This window comes from Mangifera indica, chromosome 11 (genome assembly GCF_011075055.1).
Source record: "Mangifera indica cultivar Alphonso chromosome 11, CATAS_Mindica_2.1, whole genome shotgun sequence".
Classification (NCBI taxonomy): domain Eukaryota; kingdom Viridiplantae; phylum Streptophyta; class Magnoliopsida; order Sapindales; family Anacardiaceae; genus Mangifera; species Mangifera indica.
In genome coordinates this window covers 5,755,327-5,781,307 of record NC_058147.1, presented here as the reverse complement: position 1 = coordinate 5,781,307, position 25,981 = coordinate 5,755,327, and the positions used below count along the sequence as shown (strand labels likewise).

Genomic DNA, 25,981 nt, shown 5'->3' with positions numbered 1-25,981 from the left:
CAAGCAAAGTCTTGACCTTACAAACCAATACCTTCAATCAAGTTCATGGCCTCACGAGGGGACAACCACCTCTAAGCAATGTTGTAGCCTTGGCTTAAGAAAAGGATGTGTTTGTGTTTGTTGTTGGAGGGGAAGAGCGGAGGCTAAGAGTTAGAAAGTAAACTTTAAAGGGTTTCAATAAACAATAAAAATAATGGGTATATATTTTTGATACATAATTTAGATATACAAATAATTAGTTATTATATAATCGAATAATTTTAAATTAAAAATAAAATAATACTCAATTATATGATAACATATTATTTATATATTAAAAATATATATACATAATACTACTCATAAAAAATATTAATCAATATAATTATTCATAGAAACTTGGCAAAAATTCCATAGCATTACATTTAAAGTATGTGAAAAATACATTTTTAAATAACTTAAAAGGAGATTAGATTAGAAAAGGGTTGCAATTATAATTTACCATCAACTTTTGCATGTTACAATTTTGGTAAAATTTTCAAATAACATAAATTAACTTACTTCAATAGATAATTTCCCTCAAAGAATAATGAATGAAGCAACCAACGAGGGCAAATCCGTCAAGTAGGCATCCCATTGGATTGTCATTCATCAAGACGCTCCTTAAATTTGAAAAGGAGAGAAATTTAAAATTAGAAAGGGACGAAATGGTCCAGTAAAAAAGCAGACTCTCTGATCTCAAAGATCGAGAACCTCACCCTGTGTTCTCAGCTTATGCAATACATTAACGTTTGTCTCCTCCCTCAATCCCAGTCCTCTTACTTTCCTCTTTCTTCACAACAACACTCTCTCTGTTCCAAAACTATAGCCACAAATTTCAACCTCTAAAACCCTAAAACAAAGGCAATGCCAAGCCAAAACCCTACCGCCATTGCTTCCTCCTGCTTCTTGATTCTAGTCAATGTGGTTCTAGTCCTCTCAAAATCAACTATCGAGCCGTGCTCCAACTCAGACTACTGCAACGCTTTACTCGGCTACACACTTGACACCGACCTCAAAGTCTCCGAGGTCGGATCTCTCTTTAACGCCGACCCCATTTCGATTCTCACAGTTAATGCCATCGACATTTCCTACCCAGACGTGGAGAATCACATTCTTCCGTCTCAGCTCTTCCTGAAGATACCCGTCACGTGCTCCTGCGTGGACGGGATTCGGAAGTCCGTGTCCACTCACTACAAGACTCGGCCCTCGGACACGTTGGCGTCCATTGCGAACAAAGTTTACTCGGGTCTTGTTTCGGCCGATCAGTTGAGAGAAGCGAATAATATACAGGACCCGGATGTTTTGGATGTGGGAGTGAGCTTGCTGGTGCCGCTTCCGTGTACTTGTTTTAATGGGACGGATAATTCGTTGCCGGCTGTTTATTTGAGTTATGTTGTCAAGGAAGTGGACACACTTGCGGGAATTGCGGCTAGGTATAGCACGACCGTTACGGATTTGATGAATGTTAATGCTATGGGGAGCACGGCCATCAAGGCTGCTGATATTCTTGCAGTTCCATTGCCAGGTAAAGTTTATATTTTTTATTCATTTTTGATGAATTTAAAGTACTGAACGAGATTTTTGGGTTTAAAGTTAGAGCCATTTGATTGAATAGAGATCTATGTTGCTTAATTTTGTATGATTGTGGTTGTTTGCTGCAAACATCATCGTATTTTGGCATATTTGCTGTTTTTATTGCAGTAGAATGCCTTATAGTTGCCACAGTGTGTAGTTTCTTGATGCAATTTGAGTTAGTACTTGCGTGTTTTGTCTATGAACATTGATTAATGGTTTTGTTGATTTGCTTCTTGAATTGCAGCTTGTGCATCAAATTTTCCTAGATATGCTTCGGATCGTGCTTTGATTGTGCCAAATGGGAGCTATGCTATCACAGCGAGCCATTGTGTACAATGCAGTTGTGGGCCAGGGAATCTCAAGTAAATGAACAAATCTTACTTGCATGTTGGTTTAGGTACTGGATTTCCTTTTTCTTTTAGTGTTTCAGCTTGTGCTAATCAGCTTCATTTTTTGTTTAAAACAGTTTGTACTGCATGCCTGCTTCTTTGGCGGTTTCGTGTTCTAGCATGCAATGTAAAAATAGTAATCTTATGCTTGGAAATGTTACGATGCAACAGAGTAGTGCTGGGTGTAATGTCACTTCATGTAGTTATGGCGGCTTTGTCAATGGCACCATCATGACTACGTATGCTATTTCTGTTTCTTATGTTGCTTCATTAATGTTTATTTAGACATGTAATTGTGGAATCTAGTTTCAATCTGATGGCTGAGCCTTTTAAAATTGTATTCAACCCTGCAGGCTGTCTACATCTCTACAACCTCGATGTCCAGGTAAATTTTGTTAAGTAATTTATTGTGATGGAGTATTTGGAGGTGCATGAGAGCTGATAAGTCCACTGCATTATTTATTTTAATCTCTACTTCATTTCTCAACATTGATATGCCTAATTTTATTTTGTGAATTCTTTTGAGAGATTGCTACAGATTTGTTTTTCTAGTTTTCTTCAGTAAGTCAACCATGTTTTTTATATGTTATAGTTGCTGCAGTGGCATGATTGATTTCTCTTGGCTTGTTCTGCCTCTCAGACAAGCTAGACAATTCATGCCAGGAAATTGATGTTCTAATAAGAATTTGTTCTTAGGAAATTAATGAATAATCTTTGTTTTCCATTATCAGCTTTTGTCTGTTGATTTTGGTGACAGTCTAGATGTGCCAGATGAATTCATGAATTTAAAGTGCTTTCAAGTTGAAGCTACCATTTTATTTCCAGTAACGATGTTTTTTAGGAACCCAGAAATCACCCCAACCAACTCAAAACACACACAAATAGAATTGATTTCTAGGAGGTAAAACAGAACAACACCCAGAATCGAGTAACCTTTTACTGTATTTTTATATTCTCAAATGGATAGATTCCAGCTATTCAAGAGTCAGGTGCTCTCAAATTTCAGCTATTCAAGAGGCCGAAACTCTCTTTGATTTGTCTACTTTTTGAGAGCCTAGACTCTCTCTCAATTAGCTACCGGTTGCCCAAACAAAACCTAGTTTCTTCCCCTTTCTCTCGTTCCCCAATCTCTATTTTTTGCTTGCTCATGTTATAACTGCCCATAAATATTTCATAACAGTCCAATCCCATTTCATAATTGCTCATATATATTTCACGTAGATATTAGTCCTAACAATGTTCAAATCTGTTCAAATAATCACGCAATTGTGTTATAGTTATTTATTTTTTGTTAAGCATTCTGTTAAATGATGCAGGACCTCAGCAATTTCCGCCGCTTATAGCTCCACCTTCCTCGGTAAGCAAAGATTCTGTAAGTGCTCCAGCACCTGCACCTGAGTCAGATGGTGCTGGATCGACAACACCCAAGTCTTCCGTGGTGCCATCAACCGGGTTGCTCCCTGGCGTTTCCCCCATAAGCAGTCCTTCTGGGAGTGTTTCTGGTGCTAGCTCCTTGATGAATTCATTAGCCACATTTCCCATGGCATTCATCTTATGTTCATTTGTCAAGTTCATGATGTTTTTTTCCTTGTAATTTTTTCAGTCAACTATTTGCCTAGATGATGTGTTTTTTTCTGCGTGGTTGGTTTTTTAACCAGTTCCACCAGTCTGTTGTATGTAACCTGTCTATTTATGACTACATTGAACATGCAGCAAACCAGAGGATTTTTTTTTTTTGTTGCATCTAGTATTTTGTTTACTTATTTATTTCCCCAACCATGAAATGAGAGTTAAGGGTAATTCCTTCTTGCTATTATTATTTTGTGTAGTCTTGATAATGTGATATCTATATTTTATTTTTAATTTAAAATCATTAAATTTAATATTGGCACATTATTTTTGGTATTTCTTATAAATGCCCATAGATTTATTGATAAGTTTTATGATATTGAATATTACAAAAATAGCATATTGATTCAATCATATTAACACCTTTTTTTCAAATGAGTTCTAGAAATAGGATTGAATTCGACTCAAGCTTCAGTTGCAACTTAGAACTAGTTTGAATTAATATTTGAGTTTACTTTGAATAGAATCCAAAGTAAGTTGTTTTCAAACAGGGTTTGAACCTTGATTTGTAAAATCAAACTAAACTCAGAGTTCAGAAAATTTCAGCTTGTCAATTTTGAATTGGCTTTTATTTGAATTTGGTTTGGATCAAATCAAGTTCTATCTAAGTTTGTCTTTGTAATGGAGGGTTATAAAATCTCCAACACGAATTTTAAATAAATGTCGGGCTTTTGTTTAATGGGCCTAGAAGTTGGCCTTGCGTTCTGGTCTTAGTTTCACACCCTTTGTTTAATTTTACACTAGTATAAACAAGCAAGAAGTAAGCAAAACAAAACAGCACAGCTTAGAGCAACTTCAATTCCAAGATTAATGGCTTCAGCTCCCTCCAAGCTCTACTCAGGTCTCAACTCATTCTCTGTACATTTACGCAGATTTGATTTCTCTAATGTTGTCAATGTAATGTTTGATTGTTTAATTGCAGATGATGTTAGCCTTGTAGTGGTGTTACTCGACACTAATCCTTTCTTCTGGAGCTCTTCTTATTTCTCCTTCACTCAGTTCCTCTCTCATGTAAACCCTAATTTTCTTTTTTTTTTATATCTTTTTATTTTTTTCTGTTCCTGCAGTTTCTTGTTCGCTATATTAATTCTCCCAATCAGGGGAACCTTTAGAAAATTTGGTTCGACGTTCTTTATTAAACTTTTTGATTGGGTTTAACTGTTTTTTAGGTTTTTAATTTGCTATATATCTACAGGTCTTTGCGTTTTTGAATGCGATACTGACTATGAATCAACTCAACCAAGTTGTAGTTATTGCTACTGGCTATAATACATGTGACTACCTATATGATTCATCATTGACGAGCAATCAGAGCTTTGGAAATGGTCGAATGCCTGCATTATGTGGGATTTTGTTGCAAAATTTGGAGGAATTTTTTATTAAAGATGAGAAACTTAGTAAACAAGAGACGGACGGAAGGATTGCTTGTTCCCTGTTATCAGGCTCATTATCGATGGCTCTTTGTTGTATCCTTTCGGTTTGAATGGATGTATTGCATGTAATGGGAATTTTTTGATATTCTTTCTAACATGGGGTCATTTTAAGAAAAGTGGACACACTGTTTCAAGTGACTGTTCTAACAAATTTCTTAATAAAACAAAAATAGTGAATATTGGGTGATTTGTTTTGTCTTTGTTTAAAAGGAATAATTCATCCTGTGGGAGCAGTTTGTCTGTTAGTAAAATAATATTATGCATTTCTATATTCTGAGTGAATTGTGATTGCCTTGTGATTTGCTTATAATATGAATGCCTGTAAGAGAATGGGGCAGTTTCACATTTTGGTAATATGATTTTGCAAATTGTTTGATTTGATTCTCTAAATAGACATACAGAGGGTTTTCCGCTCAGGAACACTCCATCCGCAACCTCGAGTGAGTATTTTTGTGTTTTCCATCAATCAACTTTGTTTAGATGCAGTCTAAGTTCCTGAATCTATATTTCAAACCAAATTTGCTTGATTTAACGGGGACAATGGCTATATAAAAAATGGAATAAGTATTATACAATTTTTAAACGTGTTCAACTGGACTCATTTACTGACCATTCGCCAACCTCAATTTTTTTTTCTATTTTTATTTTCATTCACTTCTCTTTTCCCCCATGCTGCAGTGAATTGGCCCATTATTTAATTTTATGGTTACAGAGACATCTTGCACTGCGATTTTTTTTGCCTTTTATGGTTTACTTTCTTGTTAATTGATGACTTTAGTTTTTTAACTGGCTACTAATGATCTTCCTAATATTATGAAAGCAGATTTTATGCTTGCAGGGATCTCCAGATGGACCTGAACAGTATGTTGTTTATGACTGTTTGCATGATTTATTTGTTTTTTTGTTAGCATGTGCTCTGAAGGGTTTTCTTCTTTTCAGATATGTTGCAATCATGAATGCAATATTCTCTGCACAACGCTCTATGGTATTGAATGTTGCTTTTAGATTTTTTTGGTTTTTATGTTTTTTATATCTTTATATTTGTCTCATCATTCCTGTTCCGCTTTGTCTTTGTTGCCGGGTTAAGTTCATTTGAAAGATAGAAGTAATTACAAGTTATCACATTTTTATTGAGCTGCATATAACTCGATCCATTTTGCAAATTAATGTTCTACAATGTTTATGCTTCCTTCAGTCAAACCATCCAAGTAGAATTTAAACCTTCCTACTTGAATCTGTTTGAGTTTATAATCCATATGCTGATTCAATGATCCCTCAAGTTAAATGGAGAAATCTTTGTTGATAGAACTAGTCATGTGAAGTTAGTGAGCGTGAATAGAAATTAGGAGGAGATAGTTTTTTAATTGCCTATTGTACAATACATTAGTAGGTTTAGAATGTTTGTGTTTGTGATTTGGCTTCTTCCCCTTATTACTTTACGCATTACTATCAGTAGCTGGATTCATGGCCTTTCAGATTTATAAACTCTATTTTAATATTAATTTGCTTTTTTTTGCAGATTCCAATAGATTCTTGTTATATTGGGGCTCAAAATTCTGCCTTCCTGCAGCAGGTAACTTATTAATAGCTCTTATTATGATTGGATTCATGTTATAACAGACGCAAGCATCTTCCAACCGTCTGCTGTCCTGATTGCTTTGGATGCATGAGAGTAACAGGCTTCTTACATAACTGGCGGTGTACATCATAAGCCTCAGCAATTGGATGGGCTCTTTCAATATCTCATGGTATACCATTTATCTTATTTGAATGACTTAGCAGGTATTTATATTTTTAATATTTTAATCTCCCTACTGTCACTAATTTTAACATTTCCACAAGTGTTTTGCTTAAATTAAAAAATTTTTGTGATCCTTACATCAGTATTTAGATTGAATTGGTAACTGGATTTTTTTAAAAAAAATATTTCATGTGTATGAATTGAAACTTACAAACAAGATCATTAAATTAGAAAGAACACTCACATGTGATTTAATCTGAAAACAACATACTCTTTGTCTTAATTAGAAATCAGCTACAATGTCTATTACAAAATCCAAAATCTACCTAGTGCATTTTTGTTTAAATGTTCTTTGTTCTTGTCTTGTATGACTATTTTCTATCTTCTGACTAGGATCTTCCTGTTTCCATGTGACTCAGAGGGTCTTTTTCTTCCTTTTAGTTTCAATTTCATGTGTCTAATGTGATATCTTTGACATATGTAGACCATTTTTGGAACTGATTTACATTCTCGCAATTTCTTACAACTTCCTAAGCCTGTTGGTGTTGATTTTCGTGCTTCGTAAGTTAAATTCACATATTTAATTGTCTATTACCCTATCATTATTATGAATGAGTTCACCTTATCACAATTCTACAATTTGCAGGTGTTTTTGTCATAAAAATACAATTGATATGGGTTACATATGTTCTGTCTGTTTGTCCATATTTTGTAAGCATCAAAAGAAATGCTCAACATGCGGGTAAGCACAAATTACATATTACATGAAATTTCATTTTCTGTTTTCTCAAGTTCTTATAATATTTAGTTTGCTTAACGGGAATATATGCCCATTATTTGGAATTTGGAACTTACTTTCTATACTATGATTCTTAACCGATCTGAAAAAATATTGCAAAGTTCTTTGTACCAGAATTTTTGAAATCCAGTGCGACGACAAAGGAACAATGCTTCCAAAGAGGCAACAAAATTTTTCATATTTGTTGTTGGCCATAGCCCTTAGACCAGACTTAGCTTGTGCCAAACAATCAATTTGTGTCCATTGGATAGACTTTTTGCCCTTACAAAAAGTCATTGCCGATACTTGATCACATGCATTATATTGAATTTAAGTGAATATGCAGGATAATAATAAAATAAATACTAACCCAAACCAGTGCTGTGAGTCAAAGTGTGGTGTAGTAGGAATGCTAGTTTACTGGTGGAATGATAAACCTGAGCAAAATTTTACTTCTCTGTCAGGAGCTTATAAAGTTAATATTGCATGGCTATTAATGATTGTCATTGCTGCAGAAAGAGTTCTGTAAGATAATATATCTAACTGTTTTATCTGTGAGACTAAAGTTAAAGACACAAGAGATGACTCCATTTTGCTATGATACTTTTCCATAATCATTCTAGCTAAGTTTTTTATTATGGCCTTTTGCATTCTGCAGGTCTGTATTTGGTCAAGCCCAATCAGATGATGCCTCTGCTGAAAATCGGAAGAGAAAGGCTCCAGATTCATAATGTTATATTCTTTGAAAGGTATAGTAATTTTTATTTTGGACTATGTGTGGTGCATCTGCTATACTTAATTAAAATACACTTGATAATACATTAAAAGTTTAAACTCATAAAATTGTGTTAATTGGTTTTTCTGGTACATTTTCCTTGCAAAGTAGATTCCATATATCTAGTTTTCAATAAATCACCTGAATAGTTGTGGTTTGTTTGTTCAGAAGATAGAACTCACAGAATTGATGTTTATCAAAATATTGTTGATGGATTAAGGGAATAAAATTTTCAAACAGAACTTTGGCATTATAGTTTTAAAAGAAAAAGAAATGGATGGTTCAAAGTTTTTGTTTTATAGGTAAAGCTGATCAAGCTATGATCAACAGGAGAGCCACGTTGTCCTCTTTCCTGAACTATCATGTGATTATCTCTCTTTTCCCAGAACTTTGCGTGGAAAGATATGAATACTGGAAAACAAGTCATCAACAGTGGATGCAATTAGGACAGAGGTGACTAGAAATCAAATCTTGGGATGCCAATTAATCAAATCTTGGGCTGCATATTTAACTGTTTTGAGTGACTTTTTTGAATGACTACTGGTGTTGTTCCTTCTATCGTCTCTACTTATACAACAGTCATGAGACAATGAGATTTGAATGAAATTGCAAATTTGAGCAATGTATGTAGCTTGTTACGGTTGATGCTGGGTTCTTAAGACATTTGAAATAAATATAAAAATATTGATAACATATGTATAATGCTGTTTATTGTTTTATCTGGTTCAATGAAATGATACAGAATACAATTGAAAAGGTATCTAGGAATGCGGTGAGTACTAATTCGAGATAAACAGAAGATTGATTATCTTCACAAGGGTTGTGTCGAAATCAATCAACATTAATGTCATTGAATGGCACAATACAAAGCCAACATATTTACAGCATCTACATATCAAAATAATGCACACTTGACAAGCAATCGAGAACAATCGAGTTTTTAGCTTCCCGCTCAAATTGATAACCCAACCCCTATTATTGATATGGTTAGTCTACATCATTGGGTGAATTCATTTCAGTGGAAATTCCAACTTCAGAGAGCCTTGAGAACAACTTTGCTGGTCGTGCGAACACCCATTGCAGCAAGTTTAAGTACAGTGCGACTCCTATACAACCTGCAACCAAAACTCATATTACGAAATATAAGCATACAAATGTAAGATGGAGTACACCATTCCTTTCTGCCTTCATAAATACGCCCAGTACTTTGTTCTGGTTTGATTCCAATCCCATGTACCAATCTATTCAGTCAAAGGCTTGGTTGGATGAATAACAAGTAAAAAAGACTAAATTCATTAGTGGAACAGGGCGCAACCCATGCGGCTTTGGTGCTTGTTTCATCTATTCTTTTCTTCTGAACCCTACTCAAGTGAACAAGAATACCCAAACCAAATCTAATCCAACTTTCAAAGTTGCAACCCTATAAAAAGCAACTCCCACAACCTGTGTGCAGGATTTTTATCACTGATTGAAGGACAGATGGAAAGATGCCTTCTCGCAAATGAATGGTTGCAACAATGTGTAAAAGATTTAAGGTTGAAGTTTTTTATAGATACTTACAAATACTAGTACATAATGCAGAAAGATGCCTCAGTCACACCACAACATACTAACTCTGTCCCCTCCCCTCTAATGCAGATGATGGATCAACTTCAGGAATTGTTATTAGTACAAATTTTTTACATATGAGGTCATTGCTTCTTAGATGGTAAATACCCATACATGTCTAATTCCTTTTGACTAGAAGCGCAGCAGAGGATTGAGAGTGGCAATCTCAAAAGCATGTACACACTGAAAAATCATAATAATAATAAATCATGGCAAAACTCACCCTGCCAGTGCAAGTCCCCAGGTGGAAAGTGCATAAAACGTCTTTCCAGCATGCCAGATACCAAAAATCTTCTCCAATTTGCTTAATTTGCCCCCACTGCCCAATGCTTTTGCCAGAACTGGAATTAAACCATATTAATAAGATCGATAATTCTTAAAATGACATAAACACTAAGATCATTGAACTATGCCACATAGCCAGCACCTACATGTAGAAAGCTCTAAACTTGTGGGAAAGGTGCTATAGATTTGAACTTAAACCAGGAAAAATTAAAAAAACTGTCAAGCACAAACATAAAAGATATATAACCAGTTTCAAAGCACCAATTCTCAATAAAGAAAGAAAAAACAACACGTATGGTTGCTTTGAAAGCAGTTTCATATCATTCAGAAAACATTTACCTACTCTATAAACGAAACTATGACAAAGTACAAGAAAAGAGAGCTATATACAACCTTTATTAGATTCTGCAAACAAATATCACAAAGAGAATAACTTTCAAAATCAAACAGTTCAAAAGCGAACTTACTTTTCTGCAGCTCCTCTGGTGTTACATTCTGCAATTCCAACCAAATGATGTTACATTATACAAAACAAATCATGACCATTTACATTTGAGTGGAAACATACCTGAGCTTTTGGGTTGGAAAAAATGCATTTAGCCATGAAATTGGCAACCCCATCAACCACATGCTCCTCGTTAACGACTACATAACTCTCATCATCAATTCCACTCCACTCCTCAACATTACTTGGTGCCATTTCATCCGTCACCCAAACCCACCAACTGGGATTTTCTTGATCAACATTAATCAAAATTCCGGCCGAACGCACGTCATCATCTGATCAAGTAACCAAAAAAAGATGAAGTCCTTATCAAGTTCCAAACCTATAGCAATTAAAACTAACTTGTACAGATGTGGAAACCTGTAGCCTCTTTGAAAGGAAATTCAACCCCAGTTCCATTAATCGATTCATGACGAAATTTTTTTAGCCTAGATAAGAATTCCTTGGAATCGACGGTAGCCACTAGCCGTGCATACAACTACAATTACAAAACAACTTCCCATTAATTTAAGCCAATTTCATATTGAAAATCACGGTAAATAGACATCCAATAACAAAACTTAAAGGAAGCATCTTTATATTTAAAAAGCTGCAAAACGACGGAGACATACATCAGGAGGACAGTCATTTAACAAACGAGGCGACTTAGACAAATTTTCAAGCAGCTTAAGATTCTGCTCCAGCAAGTTCCTTAAACGGCGATTCTCCGATTTAAGTGACTCCAAGTCCTCCCTAGACACGGTGGGCATTGTTTCAGTCCCCTCATGGTGATGGTGGCAACATTCGACGGCTGTCCATGCCACGTCAGCCACCTCCATGACGGTTTTCGCTACCTCTATCGCTTCGTGGCCTCGCATGATTTTTCGATCCGGAGAAAATATTTCAGGGACCCTAGGCCGTTCGATATTGTTCTCGTTGTCGTTTTGAGTTCCTGATGGTTGCGTTGCGTGTATAAAAATGAAACCGAGGAACAATGCAAGGCAGGGAGGCTATTATAAGTAATAATAATAGCATCTTACTAGTTTGGAGGAAAAAGTATGTATTTAAATTACCCCTCAAGTATTTTAATTTGTTTTTTTACCATTATATTTGGTCATAAGTTACATTTCACCCTTACTTTAACTTTGACTGCTTTGTTGTGATATAATAATGTCACGTGAAAGCAAGTGCAACGTACGCAATTCCGAGTAGTACAGCAGTCAATGAAAAATTCAACAAAACCAACGGTTTAGATCTTCGGAAAACTCTGGTTATATGCGGTATAACACAAAGTAAAATCTCCTCAATATTTCTTCCCCTTCACGCTCCTTAAGACTTTTTTTGAGTTCCGGAAGAGGGCATTCGCGCACACTCGAACCGACTGAGAATGACTGAAGAAGCACAAGATAGCAAGAATGTGAAGAAAGACGCGCACGATTGCATGGAGTCTCAAATTAAGGGTGCCTTGCACTCTCGCATGGATCACTTTAAAGAACAAACCGAGTACACACTTATAAACTCTCACTCTCTACATGTTTATGTTTAGTTGTTCAATGAAGGAGTAGAAGTTTAATTGTTATTTTTAGCCGTTGGTTTGTACTATTATATGTGTATCGTGTTTGTAAATTGATTTTTATGGTTTAATTTGTTTAACTATAGAACTGGATTGTTCGGGAAAGTTGGGGACTGGTAGGGGATTATGTTTTATTTAATTCGGATACATTGTCTCATTGAAAGAGAAGGAGTGAAAAGTGTGAAAAAGAAATAATGAAAGGCTGAGTTTATTCCTAATTTTGATTAAAAAAATTGACCTTACACAAAGTGAAGGCCATCAATCGTCTGTCTTTGGGATGGTGCTGCTTATTGGTGTTTTAAGCTAGCAATTAGTGAGTAAACTATGATTGACTTTGGCTTGAGGTGGAAATTGATCCTTGTCTTAATGACTAAAAGGTGATTTGCTGGTGTAAGCTTTAAGAGGGTTTATGGGTGAATAAATGTCAAATTCCATTTGTTACAGGAGCTTGTGGGTGTAGGAAACTAAAACAAGGGAAGGTCCCAGGACCAACCAAGGATGATGTTTTGATGTTCAATTTCATGTTGATGGCAGGCTACAAGTCTAAAAGTACTATTTTTAATCCACTTTGCATAAGTGGAGGTTAGAAGATTGTACTCAGCAGGTTAGAAATGAGCATTGGTATCATATCGGCTTAAGTCTTATTGAAAATGGAGCCACCATTGATATTCCAACTGCAATATTTTTGGGTGAAATCCATTATGGCTGGATGGAAAGAAAAACTTGTTGTAAATAAAAAAATAGATTTTGGAAGAAGTGACATGAAAGACTCTTTTCTCAACATGGTTCCTTGTCAATTGGGGGATGAAAAGTATGTTGTTTAGTTTTGTCCTCTAAATGTTTAAAAAAATAGAGTTAAAAGGAATTAGTAAATGGTTATGATCCTCCCTATTTCTTTTAGTCTTGTGTTCTAATTGATATTCTTCCAGTGTCTCTTTCTAGGTTATATGATTTGCTGAAGTTCAATTTAATATTCAAATAAAGAGATAAGGATTAGAACATCCAGTGTGTATGATAAAGTTAAATGTTGTCTGCTTGGTGATTCACTTGCTACTTTCTGTTTAGCATCCTTGATTTTCCTCATTCTTTTGTGGCCAAATATGGTTTAACATGGAAATGGTCCTTGCTATTTTATCTCATGGCTTCTTTCTTTTGGGTTGTGCTACAAAATTTTATGATTATCATGTAGTCATTGGCAATGCTGATTCAATTTATTGCATGGTATCTAAATCTATACCTTAGCTTGATTGTTACCCTATGTATGTAAGCCAAAAATGAGAGTGGTTGAATTTGTTTCCAATTGCAGTTCTTTGACTTTTGTGGGGGTTCGGAGATTGTTAGAGGAGGACCTTGGGATGGAGACATTTGCTCTGGATGAATACAAGAAATTTATAAAACAGTGTTTGGCAGAGGTACCCTTTCTTTGTCCAGATACTTATTCAGTCTTCATCCATTTACGACGTTAGTAGGTTATATTAGAAAGCATGTATGCAGATTTTTTTTTCTTGCACATCAAGTTGTGCTTTAAATTTCTCTATGCTTGTTTTTGGGTGAAGTGATCTGTTTATTACTTATCATTTATCATACAAAATAAATTTTATTTGTCTTCAGTTTATTGGAAATTGTTAATTACTTGTTTACACATACAAGTAGTGAAACTTAAAATCTCTTTTAATTTGATCTTCCAGTACTTAAACATTGATTCTTAGAGATTTGGAAAGGATGTGCATACTCTTGTCAGTTTTTTGGAATTTGGTGCAACTCAATGTTGCTTGCAGATAGTTCTTTTAGTCTTGAAACTATCTTGGGTGGGTTATATTATTGTCACCATCTTGTTGTTATGGCTGGTATTGATCTGCCATTCCTGTTATTATTGTCACAAATATTTCATCATCATCATTATACCAGAATTCACATGCTAACTAATTTTTCGTTCTTGAGTTCAGACTGTTGATAGAAGGTGTTCTAATTATTATTTATATCTCATTTTGCTTGTGTTTGATAAATTCTTAATGGTAGTGCATGGATGATGCCGATGACAACAATGCCTCAAATGTTTCTGGGAAAACTGCTAAACCAAATGTTTGTACAACAAAAGGAGGAGGAGAAAATTCACCTGAAAGTTGTCAGTCAAAAAAGATCTGAAGGAGCCTTGCTCCGAAGATACTGAGAAAATGGAAGACTCTCCTGTATTGGGCCTTCTGACAGGAAATAAAACACCTAAATCTGAAGCTGAGAAATTTCAAAGCCATGAAAAAGAACCTCCAAGTGAGATCGCAATAAAAAAAGCCATCAGAAAAAGAGCTGCTTACATCAAAGCTAATTCTGAGTATGCTACTTCATTATTCAAAATGTCATTAATTGTGTTGCTATTACTTGATTTGTATATAGCCTCTTCTATCATATGTGCATTTATGTTCATTTCCCTATCTTATGAAATAGTTAAGTTTTCAGTTGTGTCATTGCTTTGCTAAAAATTTTCCTTGGTTCAATTGACTGAAGCATTTACCTGTATCTTGCTTCTCTTAGGACAATTACAATGGCCGGACTTCGTCGCATGTTGGAGGAAGATTTTAAACTTGATAAGTATTCTCTTGATCCATATAAGAAGTTGATTAGTGAGAAATTTGATGAGGTATTTTGTTGAAGATGCATCATTTTTGTACTAGAGGTACTTTATGTTATTCACCTTTCTGGCACTTACCTCTGGTTTTTATCAGGTACTGAGATCTGATGAAGTTTTGGAACATTCAACTGTGGAAAATAAGAAAAACCTCAAGAACAATGCTCATAACAAAGCATTAAAAAAGGTCACTGGTCAAAAAAATTCTGATTCATCAGAAAGTGGGACCAGAGAGGAAGAAGATGATGTAAAGCCCCGAAAGAAGATTGTTTCAAAAAGAAAGTTGCAGAATTCTGAAGGGCTTAAAAAACGGAAAAGACCAGAAAAGGAAACCAAGGTATCTGGCAAGAAGCAGATCAAGGCTACAAAAACAATGTCAGAGGATAATAGTGATGCAGAAGAGTGTGGGATTGTCTCTGAAGATGATCAAACACAATCATCTGCTGAGAAACCTGTGAAGGTCTTCCTTTTATTTTTCTGAGATCTCCCCTAAATCTAAATCCTCATCATCATCTCACTATTTTCATCTTGTAATTAAATGCAGAAAAAAGAAGTTTCAACCCCAGCATATGGAAAAGGCGTAGAGCATCTAAAAACAGTTATCAAATCATGTGGGATGAGGTTCTACTTTAACTCATAATTTGTGGGCATACATTGTTGTCTAGATGATGTATTCACATTGTTAACTTCATTTCCAGTGTTCCTCCCTCGATTTACAAAAAGGTCAAGCAGTTGCCTGAGAACAAACGTGAAGCTCAACTAATAAAGGAACTGGAGTGTATACTTTCTAGGGAAGGATTGTCTTCAAATCCTTCTGAAAAAGGTAGGCATTTTTATTGCATTCCCTAGCTTTGATATGCATCCTGTTAGTCTGTGGTTTAGTATTTGTTGATGGCTGACATTCATAATGATAGTTAAGTTGTTTGTTTTCTTGTCACTCGTTTCAAGCAATAATAGAAGGAAAAAGTAAGACAGATGCATGACTGTTTACTTCCTCAATCTTTGCTAACCAAGCTAAGTATGATTTAGGTTTAGTGACAATTATTCTCACATGTCCAAAAACAGAGCTAAGATTGTAAAAAGCATTGAATGGTTAAATTTCTTTAAAAGGGTAACTTGTATGGTAAAAAAGTGGTCATGTGACATCTCATAGAGAGGAGGAATACCAGGGTTGATAATGGATAACTAACTCTACAACTCACCTGAACGAGAAAAGTAATTCCACATTACTCCAGTTTTATCATTGCTTTATTTAAAAGAGAATAGGGAGTAAAGCTGAAATGGCCATATGGTTTCCAAATTCTTTTAGAAAATTTATGTTGATTGAATTAATAGATGCTGGTTGAGGGCCTAAAGACTCTATTCACATAGCATTCCGGAACACATTTTCCTTGGGGTGAGCAAATTTTCTTATAAAGAAATAGGAGATCAGATTTTGTCTTACAAACTGAAACAATTTTTCTTTGCCCTCCCAATGGAGTTTGGAGCTGGGTGGAATCTTCTTATTTCTTGTTAATTGCTTGATATGCACCCTGTCTTGGGCAATGGAAGATGATTGACTAGCTGTGTTATTGTTTTCTTGAACTATGTATATCTAGAAATAAAGGAAGTTAAAAAGAGAAAGGAAAGAGCAAGAGAACTTGAAGGCATTGACACGAGTAACATTGTAACTAGTTCACGTAGAAGGTCCACGACCAGTTTTCTGCCTCCACCAAAGCCCAAAATGCCTGAGGTAAGCGATAGTAGTGATAAAGACAGCGGTGACGATGATGCTGATGATGGCGAGAGTGATGATGATGATAAAGAAAACAACAATGATGATGGCCAGAGTGAAGAAGCAAACGAAGGTAAATCTTCTTAAGGATCTGTTTCTGCCCACCTTTTTTCCGTTTTTGGTTACATCAGGAGCAATTCGTTATCACTATGCTCAAATGGATACAAGACTCGGATCCTGTGATTGTTGGTTTTCTATGGCTAAGGATTTGGGCTTCTAGTTTCAATTTTTAGGTTTGGCTTACATATGTTAAACCTACTTTGTTTCCTAACATGATCTTTACCCAACTTTTGCAGAGTCGTCCTCGAACAGTGATTAAATCCTGCATTGGTAGAGTTGGTAGATGATTGATGAGAGGAGCTTTAATATTTTATCGAGTGTAAGATGTATTAATAATTGTTAGTTGTTAATTTTAATTATTTGTACTGGATGTGGCAACAGGAGACCTTTGATGGGGAACCTACTGGCACCTATTCCTATTAGGAGTTTTTGACCACAGCCAATTTAGTAATTTTGAAGGCTATCCTCTTCCACGGAATAGATTTAAGTTTAGACTGTAGTAATGAAAACATTTTAATCATGAGTTATATTTAATTATAAATGTAAAAAAGGTATGGAGGTACTCTTGAATGTTTTACTTTTGATGGTTCAATAATATTATACGTACAGATAATAAACACAAACTTATGTGCATATAACCATGTCCTTGGTACACAAATTTGTGTTTATTGTTTGTGGATATAAGGATTAGTGGTGGATATGAATCAAACTGAATCAAATCGAGTTTGAATATTTTTTAGTTTGAGCTTGGTTCGAATGAAAAATAGATTGGTTTAAATTTGATTTGAATTTGTCAAGTCAATATTAAGAGTGATTCAAATGAAAATGGTTCGATTTGATTTTTGTTTGAGTTTAATTCGAATTTACGGTTTAAATTCATGACTTGAATATATGGTCTAGATTCATAGTTTAAATTTGTGATTTATTTATAAAACAATATTGTTTAACAATTATTTAATATAATTTGAATCGAGTTATGAGTAAAATTCAAATTGAATCATCCATCTATTTAATTTGTGAGTTAAATTGAATTGAATTCTTTTTAAATAGGTTGAATTAACTATTTTAACTCAAATTTAATTTATATTAGAACTAAATAAATTTAAATTGAAATAAAATTAAACTGAATTATATTTTGACTCATATTTTGAATCCGAGTAAGGTTGGTTTGGATCCATCACTAATAATGATACTTGTATCTATTTGGTGGGTGGGATTGCACCAGCATAGCATGTGGAAACATGAGCTCTACTCGTGCTGATTAATTTATAATTAATTAATTAATAAATAACAATGGCATCTCTTTTCTGACCATTTCTTTTTTTGAACAATTTTATTTGAAACGTCCTATTCTCAAAAACTAATATACATCTTAGATCCAAGAGACTGATTTATTATTCAATATAAAGGAAACAAATGATGATAAATACGGTGGGTAGGTGCTTTGAACGATTAAAATGTAAAGATAAGACACATGAATGAAACTGTTTATGAGTCGCCCCAGCATTGATTGGACCTTATCAATGAAAAAAAAAAAATGTGTCAGCCTGAGGATCATGGCTTGAAAAATCACTCAACAGGAAATGGACTTTAGGATTTAGATTGGGTAGAAAGCTGCTCCAACTCTGAAACAATGCGTCTGACTTCATTTGCAATATTAATTACGTGCTCGTCTTTGCATCCTGTGTATACGACAAGGGCATTTTCAAGTGAAAATTAACACATTTAATGTTGCTAATTCTGCTCCAGTACAAATTCATAGGGTCATGAAGATACTTACCAAACTCAAGAAGAGCCTTTTCAAGTTGGAAAAGGTAGTCTCTGTTAGGTCCTGATGGGCCTTCAGCTTGCACAATTTGTCTACAACAAAAATTTAATAAAAAAAGAAAACGTCAAGAATGCCTCCAATATGTGAGTTCTCAACCACTATAATCCAGCAGCTGTTATCTAGCAGAATGCCAGCCACATGAGGAGCAAATAAAACATTGTTGTGCCAAAACAATAAAATTATGTATACCTAGTTTTGAGTGCCTAACTGAGTATTTAAATGATGTGTTATCATGTGATTAAGTAATTTTGATCTAAAAATAAAATCACACCTAATTACATGATGATATACTATCTAGATACTTAATAATATATTCAAAACTAAGTATATATAGCATTGCTCGTGCCAAAATACTAATAATCATGATCTGATGAAAAGTTATGTTTGGATTCTTATCACATAAAAGGATTAACCGAACAACATGTAGTGTCTGTTTCTGCTCCATAGGTCACAGGTAAAAACAAGATGCACTTGGCATCCATTCATGAGGTTCAAAAGTTTCTTGATGAATTGAATATGCATGTAACTGCATAAAGTTAAGCGAAAGAGAGGCAAAAGAGACATACTTAGCAATATCTTCAATAGATGCAGGCCCCAAATAGTTTTGGTTAGTATTCTTGTCTGCAGATGCAATGTATCTACAGAATGATGGTGTAAATTAATTTGGTTAATTTTGGAAATCTAACATGCATAGGTCAAGTACTTTAATGATGTTTCTTCCACTTACAGCATTACTCCAGAGACTGCAGGAGTTGTGGCTGTAGGGTCCTGAAAAAACAAATTGACTTGATATTATATGACTGCTTTAACTTGGAACGATATTTGCATTTCAAGCTAATAGAGTTTCACATTTAGAACTTACTGTGAAGAAATCAACGTAAGCTTTCTGGTCATACTGTTTCTCCCGCACTTCTAAATGCTGAGGCATAAAGAAAAAGAAAGGAACAAATTATTTATTACATCAACAAAGAGTTACAACTCAGTTAAAATAAAACACTGATTCATGTATGGTTGCAACATATCAGGCATAGTTGAGAATTTAGGGAGAATGAAATGCCATGCAAACTTTAAATGGTGGATGCAATAGCTAAAAAAATAAATTTTCCAGCCTCTCAACCAAGATTTGGCTTCATTCATCATACTGATAGTACTAAGTGGCAATATGTAATTAGTCTGGGGTTCAGTAAAATCTTGAAAATTAGTACTGAATGTTGCACTAATAATAGGCAAGAAAAATTTATGAAATTGGAATAAATAGACAAGCAACAATTATGTATATCTTAGAGAGTCAATGCCAAAAATAATACAAGCTCTTCCATGTGCAAGGAACAAATCAGAAAATATAGGCAAAAACACTCGAGTCTATTTTTATATGAAATATAATGGTAAAATAAATCTCAAGTTCTACTGAATGTACTTCCCAATGGACTAAAAAAAATCTCTGTTTTGCCACTCAAAATTGATAGTTTAAAAATCATTATAGAAATTCTACGATAAACTGTAGAGCACAATGACATTGGTTTATATGGAATGTGACAACAATCATATTGGTTTATATGGAGTATGATAACAATCACATTGGCTTATATGGAGTATGACAAATGGCATCTTTCATTCTTAACATTGTCAGGCATATGATCAGAGATCCCTAAGGCAACAAAAAAAATTCTGAAATTTAAGTAATGAACCATACATTTATAGCATTTTCTTTGTCCTCTTCCTTGGAGATCTTGTATGCAGCTCCCCACTATCACCTCGCAAAACCAAATAACTCTATCACAAACTGGTCTCATTTGATACATCAAAGCATTTGCACATAATCAAATCACCCCTATCTTAGATGTTGCCCATCATTTCTGTTTAGAAACAACATAACTGAAACATTTTGATGCATCAACTAAAATCAGTCAACACTTATGATCATTGCAGTCAAGCACACTATAAGTCGATAACCCATAAATCCAATGAATCAAAACCGGCCCATAATTGAGCAATACATCATGGAGACTATGCACGATTGAACAACATAAAAGGTCCCGCATTATTGGAGTGCTGTTTCCCATTTCTAAGATATTTGGATTATCTTAAGACAATAGCAACACTAACAAGGAGAAATGGGGTTTAAAAAAATAAAAATGAAAACGTACACAGATTTCACCGTCAGCAGGTTCCAAAGTGACCGTTCTTCCAGGATTCTCAGGAGTTCCTCTGTGGTCAGTACTGCCTATTCATAATAAAGAGTTAAACTAAGCGTTCACGTTCTGATAAATTGAAGGGAATAAAAATGAAGCACCTTGGTAGAAGACACGGCGATATCCTTTAATGAAACCAACAACACGATCATCATAGTTAAACCCAACTTTCCATATCAGAGACCCGTACCCAAATACCCACATCGCCATATTTTTGTCTTCTCAATCAAATCAAGTTTGTTGTTTTGCTTACAAAAACCAACGATGACAAAACAGAGAGAGGCCAATCAGGGTCGCTGGTTGCATTTTTTCAATAATCATGGCTAGGTTCATTTCTGTTCCTTGTGTTTTGTTGGACTTGAATGGGCTTGTTCTTGCAAACTATGAAGTGGGCTTCCTCGTTTGTTTTAAAAACTAAGATTGGATTTAATTCAAGGTTGGCTCAAAATCAATGAGTTGAGTAAATAAAGACTTAAAATTTAGCTTGATTTTAAAATCAAGACTTGAACTTGGCTTAATTTGTGAAATAGATGCTCAAATTTGACCCAATTTGTCAACTTGGGACTCCAACTCAATTAGTCAAAAATAATTTATTTTTAAATTTAATTCAAATTAAATTTAAATTTAAATATTTAAATTGACGTGAATTTAATTAATTTATGAGAATGACTCTAATCTTTGACTCTAAGCCTAAAGTGAGTGAATTTGAATTTAATTCATTTGATCCAATCTATAATTCAAGGTTAAATAACTAAGATCAAATCCAACCTAGAAATAACATTAAAGGATAATAATTTAAATTTAAATTTAAATTTATTTTGTTAGAAATAATTTTTAAAAAAATTGATTGATTGTGGTGATATTTAACCGCTAAAAGGGATAATATTAATCTTTGTATAGAAGAAAAGGTTCAAGGCACCCGTTCCTGTTATTTATTATTATTATTTTTTTATAATTAGAGATTTTGTTCGTATTTGTTAAATAGATAAATTCAGTTCATAATTATCAGACTTGTAATAACTATATCAGATGAGTCAAAATTTCACAAATATGACAAAAACTCGAACTTAAACTTTTATTTTAAAAGTTCTAATGTTTCATTAGTTTTAGTAATCTTTGAGGTCTTTTGTTATTGATTTTTATCTTCACTCAAAAAAAGAATAAAATTATTTAGCTGAGAATAATCAATATCACTCACAAAATGTTTCTTTCTTCATATATATATATATATATATATATATATATATATATATATATATATATATATATATATGAATGCCACATTTTTTATTCTCTAAATTATTTTCCAGTTGCTTCTCAATATGCTATAAACATATAACAGAATTTGATTCAAATTCTTCACTATTAAGCTTAAAGTAGTTTTTTTTTTTCTTCTTTATGGCCAGATAGGTTGATTTACAAGGAAAAGAATTCGATTCTTTTCTAGCCAGGCCTATTTTATAATCCAGAAATGGCAAAGAATCATTGTAGATGATGAAACATAATATGCAAATTCCACAAATATATTATAAGTAGCCCAAAGCAAGCCATTGAAAAGGGTGGCTTTTTTTTTTTGTAACTGGGGATGACAGAGTTTCGAACCCAAACCTCCATATTAGAAGTTTTAATACTCCCCTAAGTTTTGCTAACCCTTGCGATCATGGAAAAGGGTAATTGTTCAACTATTTTCTTACTGATTACACATCAAACTTGCACAGAAATTTTTTTCAACTGATGGTCTTAGGATAAAGTAGGTAAAAATCAGTTTCTGTAGAGAACATTTTCATTACTTTTTTTTGAAAAAATTTTCTAAAGTGAAGTGCTATTTGGATGAATTTTGACAGGCCCCATCGACTGCATGGTCAACTTTATTTGTAACAGGAAGTTCATATTGTTGATGATCACCTTTCTCAACTGTGACTGATGGCGCTGATGAGCTTGGAAGATCCTTACTTTTGCCCCACACGTAAGTGTAAAGTCCCATTGTTATGATAATGGCTCCAATTATGCTGAAATACATGAAAAAGTTGTAAGAAATAGTAATGAGAATCGAAACGTTTCAATGAAAATATATTGTTACCTTCCCAGATAGAGTTGCTCGGCTAAAAATATGGCCCCTAAAGCTGCAGTGACCACCATGGCCAAAGGGCTGAAAGCCGCTATAAACACTGGCCCTTGTTCTTTGTTCACTACTCCTTGTACATAATATCCAATTCCAGAGCACACCAGCCCCTGATGATTTATTAATCTCACGTAAAAATTCATCAACATTATCACACAATTGTCTACTATATACATTTGTTACCGGTTAGAAAATTTCCTTGTGTATGTTAATATTAATTATAACTTCAGTTTAATAAAACAATCTCTCTTATAAATACGCTAGATCTCTTTCTCCAAAACCATATTTTTATAGCATTACAGCTTTTTCCATTGAAAACTATTATAAGGGAGAATTCTGGATCGAAAGATCAGTTATAATATAATTTTTAGTGATTTAGTTCTTCAAATTCGGAAGCATAATTCAAACATGTTTTTCTACCTCCCTAATTTGATTATGTTTTTAAATTAAACCTATAATTCAGTATTTTATATACTATACATAATTGAGGTTGATCGGAATTAAGTTTAACACTACAGACCGAGTAAGTGACGGCGAGCAACCTGGAGTCCCAGCCTATTTTCCACACATTCATGTCCCGTTCCATCGCGAGTGTCAAAGCCGTGCCTTCCACCGCTCCCATTAAGCACACCAAAGTTGTAAGAGTCAGCTCTGCCGGATACTTCCTTATCGTGATTGACTGAGGAGAAATTAAACTCATTAATAAATAAATAAACACTTGATGTTCATAAGTTGAGAGAGAGTCTGCTGTCAACTTACTTGCAGAATGAAGAAGCCTGAATAGCCGCAGCAGCCGATCAGGAGCATTATGGTTCCGGTGATCCAATGTTTGCCTGTAGCCGATTCGTTGTTGTCTTTGTGGTGACTCCCTCCTCCCGCTTTTATAAAATCAATGATGGGACCTTTGTATAATGTCATCACCATGGCTCCTATAATCGTTATTGCAGTTCCAATCACCTTGGCTAGACTTTGTATTTTCTTCATGTTAACCCGTTCCAACCTGGTCATCAGCGACGCATTATGCTGTAAAATCCATTGATAAATCAATGCATATAGTTCATGGTTCTCATAATAGCGTTTTGCTTTTGTTCATTTACTATTTCTCTCAGATTTTCTCGAATATTTATCACCTGATACTGGCATAATCAACAGTGGAACAGTGCCAAAAAGTTTTATTTATGAGGAATAAGATCATTTGACTTACTCTTGCATGCATGTTGATCAATATTTATTTATTTTGAGGGATCTTTGTTATGCAGTAAGTTCTTCAAAGCTGTTCTTTTTTCTAAGTGGTAACATGCATCTGTCTCCCACTTTTATTATAATACTAGCAGAAGCAAAAGTGAGATATATCTTTTATATATAGAGAGAGAGATTAAATAAAAAAACATTAATATATATAAAATAATAAGCCTTTCGGAAAAGTTGCTCTTGCTGGGCTCTTATGCATCAGCATTGTTGCTGAAAGATCTGAGAAATAATGGGTTAAATTAAAGCTTGGATTTTGTTATAAACCTGAGAAGAATTGCCATGATAAAGGTGAAAGCAGGAGCAAGATTGACAGTTGCAGATGCAAATGTTGCAGTGGTATACTTCATTCCCAGATAGTATAAATTCTGGTCAAGCACTGGCCTGCAGCTCATCATACCCATGTAAGCATTAATCAATAAGCTGAACATGTAATTAAATGTTCTAAAATTATAAACAAGTTGTTGATGAGAGCATTACTCCAGGAAGCCAAGCAGCATTATTTGAAGGAAGATGGGGAGTGTCATCTTTGGCCTTCTTCCCCTGCATAAAGAGCCATTTTTATCATTAAATTTGTGCTGCAAAAGAAGGATGTTAAAGCAGGAAGAGAAAAAGATGGTGAATATATAGACCTTTCGAGGAGAAGAGCGAAGGGTGCAATAACAAGCGTGGCAACTACATGGCGATAGACTGCGAGCACATAATGACTCATTCCATGGTTCAAAGAAACCATGGTGATCACAAACATGCCAGCATAGCCACACTGAATGGACACTTCCAACAAATAGGCTTTCACTTTCTTGATCTCCTGCAAGCATTTAGATATCTTACTGCTCGCCCTTTCATTTCCCATCTCTCTTTCTTTCTATCTCACTCACAGCCTCACTCTCCAAGCTTCACAATAGTTGTCTGCGATATATGCAATGAGACTTGAGAAATGTCCTCTTATATAGACAAACCGATGAACTGTTTCACCCTTTTTTTTTGTGCTAGGCATATTGACATGATAAGATTCTAAGAATGCAGCATAACGGCCCATTTCAACAGTTGAATTGACCCTAAAAGAGAGTATATATATTTTATCGTGATTATGTCTTTCCACTTACTTGAGACGAGGACAAGACTTCGACAAATAGTGAAGCATTTTGACAACTCCGCATGTGGATTGAGCAAGCGTAGCGCTATGTGACCCCTCGATCCGAATAAGATTTTTCGTTAGAAGAAAGTAAAGGAAAAATGATATTATTTGTATAAAAATAAGTATAAAAATAAAATAATATTTAATTATATAATTATATATTATCATTTATATATAAATTAGTACTTAATTTAAAATAATTTAATTACTTAATAATATATTATTATTTATAATTAAATTTATATTTATTATTTATATATATAACTTTATTAATTTGAATGGGTCACGTAATTTGAAGATTTTAGTCTTTTATATAAAAACATATGACTCATATGTCATCTTCCTATGTTTAGATCATCCATGATGTATTGTCATATGTTGTTACATGTTTGCCTATTTTTTTCCAATCTATAAGGCGGCTTTGCATTTGACATCCAATGGTAAAAGAAGCTATAAAACACAACCAACAATGGCATTAAAGTCTCTTTATTCTACTTTTATAAAGTTTAATAATAAAATTACTATATAAAATTAGTTTTAAGTATTTAATTAAATATTTAAATAATATATTATTATATAATTTAATATATTCAATCGTATGATAATATATTATTAGAGATATACATAATTTAGTTCAAACTGTAAAACTAGATTGAACAACTTAAAAATTATGATTAAGTTTAGTTTAAAAATTTTTCTTTCGGA

The 25,981-nt window shown here is 34.1% G+C and overlaps 5 protein-coding genes and 1 pseudogene across 9 annotated transcripts; 3 read left to right on the top strand and 3 right to left on the bottom strand.

Moving 5' to 3' along the window:
• Nucleotides 1-668: 668 nt before the first annotated feature.
• LOC123229871 (lysM domain-containing GPI-anchored protein 1-like) lies at nt 669-3,801 on the top strand. The gene is made up of 5 exons (XM_044655871.1): nt 669-1,546; nt 1,841-1,958; nt 2,063-2,224; nt 2,339-2,370; nt 3,302-3,801. Exons 1-5 carry the CDS (start codon nt 886-888, stop codon nt 3,577-3,579), a joined length of 1,251 nt encoding a protein of 416 aa, XP_044511806.1. The 5' UTR covers nt 669-885; the 3' UTR covers nt 3,580-3,801.
• Nucleotides 3,802-4,343: 542 nt separating this feature from the next.
• On the top strand, nt 4,344-9,034 carry LOC123229872 (general transcription and DNA repair factor IIH subunit TFB4). 4 transcript variants are annotated; one of them, XM_044655875.1, is made up of 13 exons: nt 4,344-4,455; nt 4,537-4,625; nt 4,810-5,080; nt 5,441-5,487; nt 5,871-5,908; nt 5,987-6,032; nt 6,567-6,620; nt 6,727-6,795; nt 7,273-7,349; nt 7,435-7,530; nt 8,225-8,315; nt 8,644-8,671; nt 8,775-9,034. In XM_044655875.1, the coding sequence occupies exons 1-11, from the start codon at nt 4,425-4,427 to the stop codon at nt 8,295-8,297; spliced, it is 891 nt and encodes a 296-aa protein (XP_044511810.1). In that variant the 5' UTR covers nt 4,344-4,424; the 3' UTR covers nt 8,298-8,315; nt 8,644-8,671; nt 8,775-9,034. The 4 variants fall into 4 exon arrangements, with proteins under 4 accessions (XP_044511810.1, XP_044511809.1, XP_044511808.1 ...); XM_044655874.1 differs by lacking the exon at nt 8,644-8,671 and having other exon boundaries at nt 8,728-9,034; XM_044655873.1 differs by lacking the exon at nt 8,644-8,671 and having other exon boundaries at nt 8,672-9,034.
• Nucleotides 9,035-9,124: 90 nt separating this feature from the next.
• LOC123229873 lies at nt 9,125-11,757 on the bottom strand. The gene is made up of 6 exons (XM_044655876.1): nt 11,351-11,757; nt 11,100-11,217; nt 10,803-11,014; nt 10,702-10,729; nt 10,173-10,290; nt 9,125-9,456 (listed from the first exon to the last, which is right to left on the bottom strand). The coding sequence occupies exons 1-6, from the start codon at nt 11,594-11,596 to the stop codon at nt 9,375-9,377; spliced, it is 804 nt and encodes a 267-aa protein (XP_044511811.1). The 5' UTR covers nt 11,597-11,757; the 3' UTR covers nt 9,125-9,374.
• Nucleotides 11,758-12,003: 246 nt separating this feature from the next.
• Nucleotides 12,004-17,325, top strand: LOC123229870 (annotated as a pseudogene).
• A 795-nt stretch (nt 17,326-18,120) lies between these two features.
• On the bottom strand, nt 18,121-21,097 carry LOC123228869 (gamma-glutamylcyclotransferase 2-3). 2 transcript variants are annotated; one of them, XM_044654352.1, is made up of 8 exons: nt 20,870-21,095; nt 20,724-20,800; nt 20,270-20,323; nt 19,439-19,495; nt 19,304-19,344; nt 19,143-19,214; nt 18,529-18,608; nt 18,121-18,430 (listed from the first exon to the last, which is right to left on the bottom strand). In XM_044654352.1, the coding sequence occupies exons 1-8, from the start codon at nt 20,976-20,978 to the stop codon at nt 18,339-18,341; spliced, it is 582 nt and encodes a 193-aa protein (XP_044510287.1). In that variant the 5' UTR covers nt 20,979-21,095; the 3' UTR covers nt 18,121-18,338. The 2 variants fall into 2 exon arrangements, with proteins under 2 accessions (XP_044510287.1, XP_044510288.1); XM_044654353.1 differs by lacking the exon at nt 19,143-19,214 and having other exon boundaries at nt 20,870-21,097.
• Nucleotides 21,098-22,270: 1,173 nt separating this feature from the next.
• On the bottom strand, nt 22,271-25,044 carry LOC123229142 (WAT1-related protein At1g21890-like). Its single transcript, XM_044654751.1, has 7 exons — nt 24,771-25,044; nt 24,619-24,681; nt 24,406-24,522; nt 23,650-23,890; nt 23,411-23,569; nt 22,849-23,000; nt 22,271-22,777 (listed from the first exon to the last, which is right to left on the bottom strand). Exons 1-7 carry the CDS (start codon nt 24,989-24,991, stop codon nt 22,591-22,593), a joined length of 1,140 nt encoding a protein of 379 aa, XP_044510686.1. The 5' UTR covers nt 24,992-25,044; the 3' UTR covers nt 22,271-22,590.
• Between the last annotated feature and the right edge of the window lie 937 nt (nt 25,045-25,981).